A 16,379-nucleotide genomic window follows, 5' to 3' on the forward strand; every position below is an offset into this window, starting at 1 on the left:
GGGAAAAGTGGAGATGCAAGAGGGTAAAAACTTTACGTGTATTTCAACACCTTTGTTTTGTTTTTTTTCACTCCTTGGAGCACAATGAAATTTCTGGCTTTTCAGTTTTCATATCCTTTCTAGCTCCCAGAATAGGAGCATGCCAGACAAATTTGCATGCAGAGTGATAGAGCTTAGTCTCTTACAACGAAGGGATTTTAAAAGCCTTTCCATCAGACCTGTCCCTATACACTTGGACATCACCAAAACTACTTTTTCATGGCTAACAGTACATTTCACTTGGTGCTTTCCATATCCTAGCAAGTAAAAAATATGTGAAAAAAGGTATGAATTTATGTAAGACATACACCCTCTTTTTAACTTACAGTCTTAGTTGTTTCTATTTTTACACTCTTCTCACCAAAGTTACATTAATGCTAGTTCCCTTTAGTCAGTCTTGCCAAATGAGAAGCTGTGTGTCTGCTAATAGGATGAAAATTACTAAGTCATGACAAGTTTAACCAGTTGTATTTTTAACTTATTTTGTCTTCTAAGGAAGTCTTAAGTGATGCAGTGTGTGTGCCAAAAGGAGGAAGTAGTAAATTTACTTTACTCTCACATTAAATTCCCTTAGATTTACAGCTAACTCTTCACATTTCAGTCTAGAATTTTAACACCAGACCTGGGTCTTCTCACAGGACAAAAAAAGGCAATGTAAACTATTGCATGATTCTCTTCCTTTTCATTATTATTTGTTATTAAAGTCAGGCTATCTCCCAGTCCTACCCTTATGCTATCAGGCACATTCACACATCACAGAGTAATTCAGTGCTTTAAAACCTATGCATAAATGGAGATTAAAAATAGCTAGAACAATAAGATGACAATGAAATGACAATAAAATAAACCAACTTGCATAAAAAGCATGCAAAAGCTGTTCATTATTAAATATTTTTCAGGTTTTCACGGAGAAGATAAACATTCACAAATTATTTCAAGGACTTTATTTACAAGAAACTGCTTGTGATACGTATGAGAAATCATGAACACCAGTAGGTGCAACTTTGGCGGGGAAAGTGGTCAATAACTTGACAATAAAGGCAGACTAGAAGATCCTCTGGTGAAATTTTCTGTGAAACACTCAAGTTGCTACATTACCTTCTTGGTGGAGCTTGATCAGAGAAACCTCTCTGGTGCAGTCACAGTTACTTTTTGCTTGGGAATCAATCAATTAATTATGTTCTATGCAGCCTTTACAGTATCCCCTTCTGAAAATTTTTCTTTTAAAGTTGTGTAATTCACATGCAACAATACAAATTTTAACACTACATGAAAACAAATGGCACATTACATCACAAGCCAACCAAAGGATGCCAACATAAGAAACAAACCCTTCAAAACTAGATTGCACGTATTTCTAAAATGTGACCGCTTCACTGCTTTGAGGATAGCTTTCAGAGGTATGCTTATTTTCAAAACTGATCCTATTTTCAAAGCAAAAATGACCCCTGAAAGCCAGCACTGTGACCACAAACATTTGATGGAAGAAAAGGCCATTGTAAAATCATGACACACCAAAGCAAAGCAGCACAAGCTAGTTTGCCTAATGCATCCAATCCATGAGAACATCTGGTATATAAAATAAGGAAACAAGTTTAAGCATATGCCATCAGGTCAAAGACATGGTGGGCAAGTGGAAAACAATTTGAACGTCTGGATAACTACCTATTTCAAACCTCCAGAGGAGCACAGCTAGCACAGAACAACATGCAGGTTCCAGGGACAGAATATTAAACATTCCCTAAAATAACTGGGACTCCAGGAGAGGTCACGGAGCTCTACATGGAGAATCAATAATTAAAGTTATGCAACAAAGTGGAAGCCTATGAGCAGGGATGTAACTTTTGATCACCAGCACAACCATACCATCTGTAACTACCCCATTGTACAGAAATAAAGGTGGGCATATGGGGGTGAAGGTAATGGCACAGGGTATGCACCTTTCCTCAATTGTTTCTGGACCTCAGGAGTTCAAGATTAATTCAATTCCACAACTGAAGTTATGCAGTAGGGGAGAAAAGGAGAAAAAGCATTTTCTGCCAAAGGAGTTCTATGCCTGCAACCTATTACTCCCACATTTCTTCAAACATATTGTCAGGCACTTTTGGTATGAATTAAGGCACTGGATTAGCATTATGTGTTGCCACCCAAACCAAATACAGCATCTGTTAAGAGTCTTCCAGGAGACTTGAGTCTGTTCTGACTATGAGGAGGTTCTAGTTTGGAACATACCCAGAAGCCACAGCCAGCAAAATTAATTGTTTTCTTTTTAGCCTAGAGAGGAGTTTTCTGTTGGAAGTTGCCTCCAATGATTCCTGAATGAAGTGCCCTGCTCATTCCTTCCTAAGGATAGAAAAATGAAAGGGTGATAATTTTAGGCACTTCCCAGTTTGGACAGGATAAGCTGATTGTGTACATGTGTGTGACCGAGATTACCGCACAGACTGATATTCCTCCACGTGTTATAAACAGGAAAACCACTAAGACAAACAAGCTGTTCCCTATTGTAATTTTCTGCAGCAATACTCTAGCATTAAGCGTATTCCCCCTAGGTGTAAAATTGTCCCAAAGAAGTACTAATAAACTTCTACAGGACAATTTGCCATCATGTGTTTAGTTTATGTGACTGTACAAAAAAACAAGCTTAGAAAGTGCCTAAAATGGTAGTGTTGCCTTCTTCGCTGTTTCTTTCCACCTGAGAAAAAAAGCTCTTTGGTTAACCAGGAGTGCCAGAGAAAGCAAAAATATTCCTGTCCACTATTACCTGCCTTTTGAAATTACTTTTCCTAGCACAGAGTGCAGCACCTCTTTTATCTCTGTTTGGTCATTCACTTCCTAAAAGTGCCATCACTGGCAAACGTGATGACTCCTCTCAAACAACAGCCCCATGGATGGCCTCTCCAAACTGTAGGCTCTGGTATCCTCCTCCCTAAAAGAGCCATGCTCCATCCAGACCTAAATCTGCCCCTCCTGAGTCTCCAGAAGGTTTAATCTGCAAATGAATCTTTTTGAGGAACTACAGTATCACACAGAAACACATCAGTGGCAGACAGTAAAGCCAGGCATATGCCTGCTACTGTATGTCTAAGAGCAGCAGTGAAGCGTCAAACTTCATTTAGATTTGTACATGTAATAGAAATAATTCTCAACTCTGTTAAAACTTAAGAAAAATGTATTTTTGAGACTGTCCTTGAAAAATAAATCATATTTCTTTCCCATTACAGAATATATCAAAGGGTCAAGTTATCAAAGGGCTTGCTCAAGATTAAAGATTTGCATCCCATTAGGGTTTAACATGGAACACTACAGTTTAAAAAACACAAGTAAAAAGAAATACAAGGCAGGCAAAGCAGAATTTTAGCAGATCCTGTGCTGTAAGTCTGCTGACTGACCCTCATTCAAGATTATATTTATTTCATTTGGGGACCATAAAATCTCTACTTGGATTCATGAATGTGATTAACCAGGCACTTTGTCTGAGAGCAGCTCCACCACAGCAACTAAGTTTCTGTCTGGGGCATAAACAACATACTTGGTCTTTTTCATACATGCTGGCAAAAGTCAATGAGCAACAGTGAACTAAAGTAAAATTAGTTACCTCACTAAACTTGAAAGGGGATGGGTGTTGGCTGTTTGTTTGGTTTTTTATAATGGACAAGCTTCATACAGAGCAGAAAACACTCAAAGATACTCTCCAACCAGAAAGGAGGAGATATTTGCCACCCAGTTATGTCACCTACCAGTGTGAGGAGAAAAAAAAAAAAAGTGATTTCATTAAAAACCTGGGAAGATGGGCAGAGGAGGGCATCTGGGCAAAACCTCTGCCTTCATCTCACAACTGAAAACCTCCCGCTGGCCTCAGAACACAAGACCCTTTGGGCTATCAAACAGCCCTACTAACTACACTGCCCAACAAAAAGCCCCAACACAGTATCTGCAACGATTCGCTTTCCCATGTATCTGTGCTGCCAGCCCTAAGAGATTTTACAGCACTTAACTACTTGCAGCATGGGTCCCCTCTGAAAGGATACTAGTGCCAGGCATATTTGGCAGCTTCCTTTTGGCCACATTGCACAGAACAATTTTGAGCGCAGCACAATTTTGAACTTGAGTATAAGCTCACCCTTGAAAGACAATCTTACTTGGTTTCAGTGAACCTTGCAAAAACCTTTGGAAAAGCCAAAGACAACTCCACGGTCATTAACAGTATTTAAATCTTAATACAGTTAATGCCTAGCTCAAAGATGTCAGTCTTCCCACCAACTCCTAATACTCTTTCTGGCATGTCTACATCCCTGTATTTTAGAGGCAATGAAAAGGAACCCAGACTTATGCAGGTAACAATGGTTCTTCCCTTGCCCATATGAGCTACTCAGGGAAAAAGTGCAGCTTCTCTTCTCCCTGGTTTATTTTTCAAGGTGAGACATCAGGTCTACACAGTGCTGGCCAGAATGTATCCGAACGGAGAGGGTTGATTACTTTGCAAAGTAAGGCAACAGAAAATACTATATTTATTTCGCTCTGCTGGAGGGGATGCAGGCTGTGCTAATAGATTATGAGAGCACACTTTGCAGTCTTGGAACAGAATTGTTCTGGAAAACATGCCTCAGTAAATAAATGCCTGTGCTTCATGATCTTCCCACCTATTCCACAGCCCTTTAAAGCTGAACATATGCTGTGACTGCATCTGACTCAGCCTAACAGTTTCTCCAGTCAGCTTGGCAAAAGGGCAAAAAGAAAGTTACATAAACCAACAAAAAGTAACAAACCCAATGATATCAACTCTGCTCTTGGTCTTAGCACTGAATGTCACTGCAGTCATCATTCCTGGCAAAACTACACAGCAGCTTTTGTCTTGCAGCGACGATAAACTTCCTGCTGCAGGCTGGAACAGGTCAGTGCTCCCTTCACCTGCCTAGTGGTCCAGACTCTGTGAAATCCTAAATAATCATGACTAAGTTTTCATACTTGTTGCTGCTGTGAAAGCAGTCGTCAGCTTCAAGTGTCATCCCCTGACCTGCTCCTCTCTTCTTCTCTTAAAGGGAGAGGTGTGCAAGACAGTTGGGTCACTGCTGAGGGGAGCTGCACTTGCCAAGGGTCTGGTTTTCACTTCTTTCTCCACAAAGCAGTGGTTACCATCCACATCCAACACATGACTCATCCCCTCACAGCATCAGTGCCCCAGGAAAGGCCTCGCTAGATGTAAGTGATCAAGCTCTGCTAAACCCGCCCCCCCAGCTCTCTAAAAAGATCAGCATTGACAGTATGGGAGAAGCCAATTCCATTAAAAAAAATATCAAAACAAACAAAACCCCAAAAACCAAAACACAAAACAACCAAAAAACCTACCAACCTTCAAAATAAGCTCAAGTGTCCCTGGCTATGTGTCTCATATGTATGTATGTCTCTTATCCTGTAACACCACCAGCCACACAGAGATGCTAATTCACAGGCAAACAACTTTCAGAATAAAGTGATTTCTTGCAAATGGTGAAGGTGATACCATCTCTATATCACACCTGACTGTGAGACTGAATGCTTTGCTACCCAGATTCTAGAAAAAAGCCAGATTACTATGAATTAAAATACTTTAATATATGTGTCCCCCTGTGATGAGATCAAACAGCTACAGAAGGAGAAACAATCACAGCCACAGACAGTGACTAAAACTGGCAAGGACTAGAGATGAAGTTGTAAGAGATCAGCAGCCCAAGGTATCTTTAGAGACCTGAGGTAACAGTGATGCATGGCAGACAAAAGCCAGAAACATACTTATAAAAATGTGAATTTTTGGCTACAGAATTCAGTAGCAAACAAAACACAGCTGTGCAATTTCTGTTGAAAAGGCAACATTTTATTCCAAACCTGCCTGTACAAACACAGTACGAGCTCCTCACCTACACGCCATTATGAAAAGCCCTTGGTATCACTGCTCCTCTGTTGCTTCTCAGCCCTGTTATCTCCTTGAACTACAGCCGGATCCATTAAGAGTTAATACAATGAGCAACATGAGACTGCTTAAAACAACCAGACAGTCATCACGATAAAGATCTCTGGAAAATATAAATGCTGTGTCTGGTTTAATCGTGTGCCAGGACTGCTGATGATGTTTGAAGCTATTACACTCCGCACATAGACAGCGGTGACTGGTAGCAACAGGCAGCCCAGCTGGCTGGCCCACGGTGGGGTAAGAAACCAGACCATACTTCTTCAACAAATGCAGGAATCTTATGAAGGGCGTTCACCATCATCACCATTACATCTTTGTGATATATCAAGGAAGATGAGATTTGGCCCCACATAAATCTACAGGCACGATGTGCTTTGCCATCTGCATCAAATTGTCTCATTCTATCCACAGATAAATCTATACTAAATATTAGGGAAGCCCACGTAAGCAGGAAATAACCAGGGCAGTTATTGGAAAAGGGAAACAATGTTTCCTCAGAGTCCAGGCCCTGATCGCACCACGTAATAAAACACACATCTCAATTCTGAGCACCATCAAACGCGTGCAGTTCCCAAGAGAAAACTCTATTTCAGCTGCAGGCCGAGTTATTAAGAGTAAGGAGACACTTGTAAAGCCTCCAAACCCTTTATTTTCTTTATCTTTTCTGCTTCTACCCACTTCTGCAACCTCTGCTTCTTCTTTTAGTACCACATTCCATTTACTGGCGTTTATGTTTGCCATTCCCTCTACCAAAAAACGAATCCCTTCAGAAAAAACCCAAACATCCAACAAAAAATGCTAGTCATCTAAACCTCCACCTCATTTTCCTCCAGCAAAACTGAAGAAAGCTACCATATAACATGTTTTATCTGCTGCTCATAGTTTTATCACTGTTGAAGGAGAGAAGATCTGTAGCGGCAGCACCATCATCCCCAGACAGCAGAGGAGGAACTGTCCAGCAGCAAAGCACCTCCTGAGAGACCGCAGGGATCAGCTATGTGCTGACAGGAGAAAACCAGCCACGCTCCCCAGCTTCTCGATTAACAGCCACTTGCACCAGCTGTCCATTTTCTACTGAACATACCAGTCAAACCTCCAAAGGTTGTTTAATTTAAAACAGATGGAGCTTTTGTAGATGACACCTGAGGCACTTATTGGAATTACTGTCTATGTATACTAAAGAATTAAAGTTTCTTAACGAGAAATCATCAAACAGGTGCCAATGAAGGGGGGGGGGGGGGGGGGGTAAAGGCAGGAAACTGCATCTCTCCTTTACCTCCCCATGCTCGCTACAAAACCAAACTGAAAGCACTCTGAAGTCCCCAAGCATTTCCATTTCATTCCCTGTTCTCAACCAGAAAAACATGTTTTCCTCATGAACAACCATAATTTTAGCAACTCGAGCTGTAATTTGGTAGCCTGCCTTGTACAAGATCAAGTTCTGAGCTACACATATCCTACAAACCTCCTGGAATCCACTTATCTCAGTCGCAGTTATAAGGAAAGCCAGGCATTGATACTCAAATTTAGTAGCAGCAGTAAGAACAGTAGCTCCTGTCCTGAGAGGGAATCACAAATAGGTAAGGAGTCATGCTCAAAACACTGACACTTATCAACACAAAACAATGTAATGAGTGTCCCTGTCAGTTTATTTGCAGACTGCAACTCTTTTAGGTCTCCATTTCACTGGGGTCTCTTGAGATCAAATGTGTCAAAAGAAATTACAGCAAGGTTGTATAGGTCTAGTTTTTTCACAACTTTTCTCAGTCCTTCAGGTTTATGCCTCCCAGCATGCCAGAACTACATGTTGGTAAGACAACATCACCCAAGCAAGGCCTGGCACAGGCTTTCATTTAACTACTGTCACCTACGGAGCTCTGCTGGGTGCCATGTGGACTGGACACCTTGTTTACCCAGTAGGGTTTGTCAGGCTAGCACGAGGTCATGCACAAGTCCAAACAGCTTCTCTATCCTTGACCACAGGCAGTCCAGAACTGACATCCACATGTTACCGTATAAACCTATTTGTCACCAGGGTTTCAAACGAACAATAATAAAGTGAATAGATTAGGATGCAATGCAAACAATTTGCCATGGTGGTGAACGAAACAGGCATACAGTAAATAAAAGGAACGCTTAAGTGAAATACTTAATATATTTTAAGGCCACATCTTTTATCACCCATTGCAACACAAAACTATGTGATCAAGGAGATTTCCTGTTGGAGGTTGGGGAGGTTTTTTGTTTTTCAGGGGTTTTGTTTTTGTTTTACTAGCTGTTACCTGAGGATAGCAGTGAAAGATCATGACCCCATTTCCACTCCTCCAGAATCTGCAGAGGTCTCTTTGATGTTTCTAATGTTAGGTAGACTCATGGATCGTATCACCTTTCTCACAAAAGCACAGGGATTATCTTTCTTCACTACTTTGCGATCTCCCTTACGCAAACAAATGACACTTCCTGCTATTGTTCCAACTGTGAAAAATAGCTGCTTGTATCATATAGAAAGCCAGAAGCTTTGTTTGTTAAGCAGCTGGTTTGCTTTAAGCTGTTGGTGTTTTTAAACAAAAATTTCTCTTGCTTACAAAAATAAAATTTCCCAGGAAATTATAGTTACTACCTTCACACTCCCAACATCAGCTAGAAATGCTACAATAAATTAAGTAGTTTCCTGGGCATATGTAGTTCTTTAATGAATTCTGTGTAGTACCCAAAACCTATAACATGGCTAGTGGGAAAGAAATTATTATTAGGTTAAGATAGAAATGCATATGGCTCCTTTTCATCCAAACTCAATACATTAAAGCCTAACCAGTGTGCTCACTTGAGAAAGACCAGAATTAGTAAACTCACAGCCATATTTTCTAAATAATGGTAATCTCATGGGTCTACATTTTGTTTAATGAGCTTTTCCACAGCAGAAAGCAAAGGTTGTTCTAGAAACAAAAAACAATGAAAGATACTTAGTGGCTTCCCAGAGATCCACACAACCTAACAGGACAGTATTTCCTCCTTGGTGGTCCCTGTATTTATTTTATTTTCTCTCAACAGCCATGCACAAAACATTGATAAAGACAAAGGATTAATTGTATCTCCTGCTCTCACAGTTTTTAGGTACAAAGAAGCTTCCTGGAAAAGTTTATACATTTTGGGATGTCTGGACCTGCTGGATTCTCAAAACAAGACAGTGCCAAGTGATAGCCGTTGAATTCCAGCCACATTCATCTATGAGACTATGTCCTTCAGTAAGGACAATAATCAACTCACCACACAGCCATACTTCCCACTAGTCTGGGGATACAGATTAGTGCTTGTAAGACAGGTGGTTTAAATAATTTTTAAATCTATTCTGTACATATCTTAGCTGAAAAGGAAACTGTTGTGCTTACTTTGCAAGCACAATGGTACCTGGGTGAAATTTCCTCAACAACTGCTGCCAAGCAAAGATACTACAGTCCTAGCAGACCCTGGACAAAGAGTTTGTCACAGGAAGAACAGACCCTTTCCATGCGCCAGCATGTCTGGAAAGCATTCTCTCTATCCCATAGACACATGTGAAATTAAGCTATGCCACTGCTGTTTTCAAGCCCAGATGTAACCCAGGGTGCTCCTCAAACCCAAGAGCCCAGCTGCTTCAGGACAGACTCCATGCTATCCTGTCACTCCCATGCAGATTGCATCTCCAGCCCCTCGTGCAGTCAGACCTTACACAAAATTAAGCATTAAACCTACTGTTCCTGCCAAAACAAAAATTTGCCTCCTTATTTTGAATATAATAAGTGTAGCAACAAACCAAGCCAGAAGAAGAACGAACTCCCCTGCAAATGCACCTGATCAAAAGTAAATAAAATATATATTCCTGGCACCAGGTCTTGAAGACCCAGTGGTCCTCAGACAGGCAAATTACATCAAGCAAAAAGTTCTGAGCTTCCACCCAAAAAACTTCATCTAACTGTCAAGGAAACAAAGAATGTCCGAAGTCAAGCAGCACCACTATAATTGGTTGAATAAATAAATAGATAAAAGAGTGGAAATGCAGAGAGGCCAACATAAGGAAGGACAGGAATGAACTGACCTTGACATATGCTAGGTAATGTTCACACTTTTCCTGCATGTATGACAGTTGTAACTTCTCTGTAATCTGCCCCACTGTCTCTCCAGAAGTCACAAAATAAACTCTGGGTTGCTGGCTCTTTTCCTTCTTTGCCACATCAGCTGTCAAGTTATAATTCAAACCTGTTTTAAAAAGGAAGAAGAAGAAAACAAAGGATGTCAGCGAACAATAGTTATTTTCTAACCACGTATCAATGGATCCTGTTGCCCCCAGGGCATATGTGCTTGAAGAAAGGTCAACCCTTGCAAGCCCTCAATCAATCACTTAAGTTTCCTGTGGCTGTACAAACCCAAATCCAATTACTAACGAACTCCCAGGTTTTGTGTTGCTACTTTCCCCAACCATTCCCCAGCCCATCCTTTCCCATAGGAAATGATGCATAAAAATACAGCTAGACACACACACTTAAGAAACAAAAGATGCTTAAACTACATTGCTAACAGAAAAAGCAAAACCACAACACAAGCAGCAGCTGCAGCCTCAAGCTTCGTTTTCCTTCTAGAAAAGCACAAACCATGCAAATGTCAGCCAGGATGTGACACTTCCTGATGATTACTTCTGTTGATTTGCAGTCATCTTAGCATTTAGATCTTAACTAGAGGTAGCTGCCTTGTACTCGGTATCCCCCTCTTCGATGTTACACACCCCTAGCAGTTCATAGAAGACATTCCCACAAACTAACAAGCTGTATCTCTGTAAATCCTGTTTCCTGCTGTTCTACAGGATAAGAAGCTTAATACAATCGGTTGGTTTGTGACTGCATGTATCTTGTGCCCAAAAGAAAACTTATTTGTTACCTGAAATAGTCGTACAGCAACTGAGTAATCCAAGCTGACTACAACTTTCCTTTTGGTAAATACAACAGGAGCAATGAAACTACAATAGAAGCATCAATGCTTGTTCTGCTGCATTCTACAGAGAGGGAAAATGCTGGCATTGAGGTCCTTTCACCCATCACAGACCACAGCCTGCATTGATTTCAGCTGTTATCAGGGCAATAAAGGGAATACCATGAGACTGGCTCAATATAAATGGCTTAATTAGTTGATAAATACCAGTCAGCACCAGCTCCTGTGTTGATTCCTTACATATTGTAAGGTGCTTGCCAAATTATTGCTTTGGCTTTTATTTACAGGCTCTAAACACTGATGCCAGATAATATACTCCCCATAAAAGCAAACTTTTTGAAGCCAGAATTTTATAAACAATCAATGTAAATGTAACATATTCCTCAATCAGGGTCTCCAATACCAAATTTCAGCAAGGGATCTTTGCTGGATTTTGTTGTGTTTTTATTTGGTTTTGTGGTGGTGGACTGTTTTAAATCGATGAAAATCCTAATCTCTCTAAATTAACAGTGCTGTCAATGCTATCACCTTCAATCATTTCTCCACTAAAATTTCACTACGTTGAAGCATTTATTTAACGGTATCATAAAACTTGGTGCAAAAATCTTGGTGAACATTCATAATTCACGTAATTTAAACTGACCTCACTTCCATTTGCTGTGCGTCATATTCTGACGAAAAGCTTACTCACAAGTTCACACAAAGCAACCAGAGACATACCCTAGGTAGTAACAAAAGCCACAGCTGAGGAATCAGCCTCACTACCACCACAGGGCTCCACCTGAACTCTTTTTTTCCCTTGCTTTTGGCAGAATAATTTGCTTAAAAGAATAACGCCTTGAAAGTGTTTCAAACTCTGACAAGCTCAGCACCAAAAACTCTCACTGAAGTAGTGTGTGCTCAGTCCCACTGAAGAGCACCGCCTAAACAGGAAACACAGGGTTCAGCCTGTTTAAAATCCCAGCAGTCTCTTTCTTAACTTTTTTTTAGTTTTTTAAAGTGTGCACACCCCACACCCATCCCCAATTGTTTCCCTTCTGCTTTCAAGACCTCACATGCACACACGCATGCCAAGATCTGCACCCGTGTCCCAAGAATAAAGACAAGCAAACCCGTTAGCAAAACCAGGCCCTGCGTAGGCAGAGGCAAAGAGTCCCGTGGGGAGACACAGCCCTCTTCAAAGGAGGAGCACCAAAGGAAGGCAGGTCTGGAGAGCTTTGGAAAGCTTGCAGGGTTGCCTGGCCAGGTTCGGAGGCTCTCTGAAGGAAGCACAACATAGGACTGACACTGAACAATTCCTCGCTGCAGGCGCAGAGACACATCCCAACCCGAGGCCTAGGCCTCCAAGAAAAGCGATCCCAGCTACCATTTCTCCGAAACAGCAGTGGATGTTTTCAATCAAGCAGCATAGTTCCCATCCTCCCCCTGCCTCCCCTTTATTTTGACAACTTGTTTCTATGTTATATCCAATGATGTCACATCAGTGGAAAAACTGAAATATCATGAGTAAGGAGGTGTTGGGGTTTTTTTTCCCCTCCCCAGCTTCATTGCTTCCAAAAAGCAACCAGGGTGGGGAGATAACTGTCCAAACTTAGCACTACTGCTGGTGTCAGTTCCTCCTGTGCACTCCAGTAGGAGACTGAGAAGCAAGTTTTCGCTAGCAAATTAACTCTTCCAGGTAATGCCTTCAAATATTTGTCTAGCAGCTTTAAGCATCTCTGGTTAGAAATGTTTCTGGGGATCTGACCACCCAATTTCACGTGGTCAAAACAAAACTCTGGCATGGATTTGATGAGCTCAGATGAATAGCTTGATTCTTCTAATTATTCCTCTTCCATCACTAAAGTTAAATGCCTAAAAGCTTCCATAACAGCGATCTCTGAGAAATTTTTGGTCATACCTGTAAAAAGGACCATCAGCCAGCAGACCAAGCAAGTTACTCCAGCAGTAACAGATGCACCAAGTAAATGGCAGCAGGCATTTTAGAATGGATTTTCACCCTAAGTGTCACACACATACACATGACGCAAGTCATGCCCCTACTAAAGGCAGCCCTGAAGTAGACAGAAGTGAGGAGGGATTGAAACAGGGCAGCGATTTCAGTGAGCTAAAACAGGAATCACAGCTGGCTGTGCTAATGGAAGGGTTACACACCCTGAGCCACCCGGCACATCTCTTCATCACCCACTCAGATGATGCTACAGCACACAAAAAGCAGACGGCAAAATGCCCAGCAGGAATAAGTACATCCATAAGTGCTAGTTAAACTACTAGCTACAGTGCTGATTCGCAGGCGGGAGGGGAGGCACCACAAGGAGAAGATGAAGAACTTACTGAATAATAAGAAAAAGCCATTGGAAGAGGAATGTGTTTCTTTGTGGTCTCTACCAGTAATGATGAGAAAATGATTCACGAACTTTGCTTGCTGAGAAAATCATTAGGTAATTAAAGTATTAAAAAAAATTGCCCTAGCAAATGAAAACATAGGACATTCTCCCCACCCTCTTCCAAAAAGCTTTGCTTTTCCCCTTGCTTCAAATACTCCCTTATAGTGTCGTCCCTACTAAGTAGGGAACCATCCTTGCTGTTCTATACACTGAACAACAGCTCCCTACAGCATCCCTGCTTCTGAGCCGTTCAGAGGGCAGCAGCCCTGACACAGGCCTGCATCCAAGCAGACTAGAAACACTAGAGACAGACAGAAATAATACTCCTGCACCAGACTACAGCAGCCTACACATAAGAAGAGGAGTGTCCACTTTGGTCAAGTTTTGGATCCAACATGTTTCTCCAGTCCTAGAAACATATTCAACCACAGTGAAAATATCAAACAACCTGCCATCCCACACTAAATCTCACACCAGTCTTCCAGGCAACAGTATTTGGGACATGAGGACTACCCTAGACACAGATCAACACACAAGTGATGCACATCTCAAGTGAAGAGCACAGGAGAAACTCTGAAGCAGTATCTAGTGCATCTAACTCTAGCCAAATGCCCCAACCCCTTCATTTCATAGCCACTAAAATTCACCTATTTCTCATCCTGGCACCATTATTATTGTTATTATTATTGTAGGGGAAATTATCCAGACAGTGAGTGCAAGTTTACTTCCATTCTCCTGCAGGGATGAATGCAGAAGCAGCGCCTGATGCAGAGATGCCAGCAGCCTCTGTTTTCTTGTCCTAGTCACCCAGGAGTGCATGGTCTGAACAGGCTGAAGCTTGCTCATCCAGGTTAGGAAAGGCCTTTCCCTCATCCCTGCCCTCCCTGCAGATACAGAGACCTCAGAGGAGACAAAGCAATGGCCCCTCAAGTGAGGGAGGAACAGCTTGAGTAAGATTCTGAGATGAAAGGGTGAAAACTTAAAATACCATATTTCTCACACATCCAAGACGTACCAGAGGCTGTCTCTGTTGGTGGGTTTATGACTAGATGCTCAGCTTTCCAGCAAGCGCTGAGGCAGAGTGAAGGGTCAGACAATGCCTGGCACACAGTGCAGAGTGCATGCTTCACTTGGGCATGGCTCTTTGTTCAGATGAAAACCCTTCAGCAATAAATTCATACTTCTGAAGACCATAGTCTGCAAAGAGTATCCACAAAAGGGATGGGAATTACACTGTCTTTGGCAGTATCAAACAGTATCTATGAACACAGATCCTCAAATAGCTGTTACATGACCAGCAGTATTGCAACTACCACTAGAAGAATTGGGGGGGGGGGGGGGGGGGGGCGGGGAGCGGAAGGAAAAGAAAAGAAAAGGACAGTAGGGGAGGTATATATGCTTATATGGAAGTGTGCAGCAGTGCTAGATTAAGACAACTTCCCTTCACATGCCAGTTAACAAAATAACCACACATTCAAATAAGCATTGAAGATAAACATTTGCACAGAAGAATGCTGCCTGTACGTTCCGCTTGGCTTTCTAAACATTATGTAGTAGGTGACCAACTTCAGCTGCCCAAAAGCAAGAGCAACACCCAGCTTTTCACCAGTAAGCAGCAGCCTTGAGTGCCCATACTGACAAGCCTTAGGGGAGCAGTGTTTCCAGTGAGCACTGTGTTCTCCCTACCTGACTTAGCAGATTGCCCCCAGACATCCAGAGATGAGATGATCCCCAGCACTTTTAGCCACAAACCTTTGACACAGCATTTTAATATCTCCTTTCAGAGGTGTTACGGCCTTTCAGAATCCGAACTGGACAATTATGCATTTACAGGGATATTCTTTTTTTTTTTTTTCTCCGCACATTTAACCACACAGGAGAGGAACCACTGCAGTATTTCCATGAATTGTTCCACCCTTTGTTAATTGACACTCTTCAACTGCAACATAATTAAAATGGCCTGACCTGATTGTTAGACTACAAACTGAAAGCTTATTTGAGGTATTTTATCCAAATCATATCCCCAAGGAGTTTTATACAGTCAGATAGTTCTGGCTGCAGTTTTTTCAAGACAAATCATTTTGCTAGAAGCATTGTATAAAAGGACAATGGTTGGAAGTTTTATAATCATTCACTTAATAGTCAAAAAATTCCTTGTAATGACATAGATGTTACTTGCCAAAGAAGATGCACATGTGCTTTCACCACAATAAATCATTGGGAGTACAGTTTGTATCACAACACAGGGGAATTCAATTGGCTCTTACAAGATATGATGAACAGGAAGATAGGTCTTTTGCAAACAAGGGGAACACATATTTAGACTGGGGGAAAAAAAGGCAGCTCACCTCTTAGCCACAGCTCCAGAGACATGAAATTAAAGCAAAGGACGCATTTTAAGCAGTACTCCCAGGAACATAAGAAAACCTAGTTATTCAGAAAATCTATTAGGTAATTTTCAGAAAGGAATTAACACCCCTGGAGCACTCAGAGATAAGTGTTTTCTTAATGGACAGAGTACCAGGCAGTACAAAAACTACTCTATCAAAGCACGTATTTGTCTGCTGAGAGTCATCATTTACAGGCAAGGAAAAAGTGCAAAAAGCAACTGAAGTCTCAATTGCACCAATATGTTAAAATCCAGAGGAACCTTAAATTTAGTAACTCCACTCTTTTGAGCTGTTCAGGTGACAAAGTGACAAACTGCAGAGAGCAACTTCAATAAACAGTTTGTAGTTCTCACTCCATGTGAATGGCAGGAGAAGTAACAAGAAGCTGCCACCTTCTCAGACTCATTTAAAATCCAAATACTGCAGCAGGCTCTGCCTAAGGGGATGCAGAGATGCAACTCTTACTCTTTCAATTAGCGGCTCAGAAAGGCTGGGGCACAAAGCAGGAAGAGGCACTGCTTCCCTGAGCTCCTCATCAGATCCACTGAAAAAATGCAGCACAGTTAGACTGAGGTATCTTCCTTAAGCAGCACACTACAAGTCCTCTGCCATTCCTAAAGCATGGTGAAAGTAAAATACCGTGGCTGAATT

At 41.6% G+C, this 16,379-nt stretch overlaps 1 protein-coding gene across 1 annotated transcript in view; it reads right to left on the bottom strand.

Moving 5' to 3' along the window:
* ITGA9 (integrin subunit alpha 9) overlaps positions 1–16,379 on the bottom strand; it is a 230,434-nt gene that overhangs the window by 167,831 nt on the left and 46,224 nt on the right. Inside the window, exon 15 of the mRNA XM_055804642.1 lies at positions 10,065–10,225. Coding sequence (XP_055660617.1) covers positions 10,065–10,225 — 161 coding nt within the window. The remainder of the gene's footprint in view (positions 1–10,064; positions 10,226–16,379) is intronic.

The sequence above is a fragment of the Falco peregrinus genome, chromosome 5 (genome assembly GCF_023634155.1).
Source record: "Falco peregrinus isolate bFalPer1 chromosome 5, bFalPer1.pri, whole genome shotgun sequence".
In the NCBI taxonomy this organism is placed as follows: Eukaryota; Metazoa; Chordata; class Aves; order Falconiformes; family Falconidae; genus Falco; species Falco peregrinus.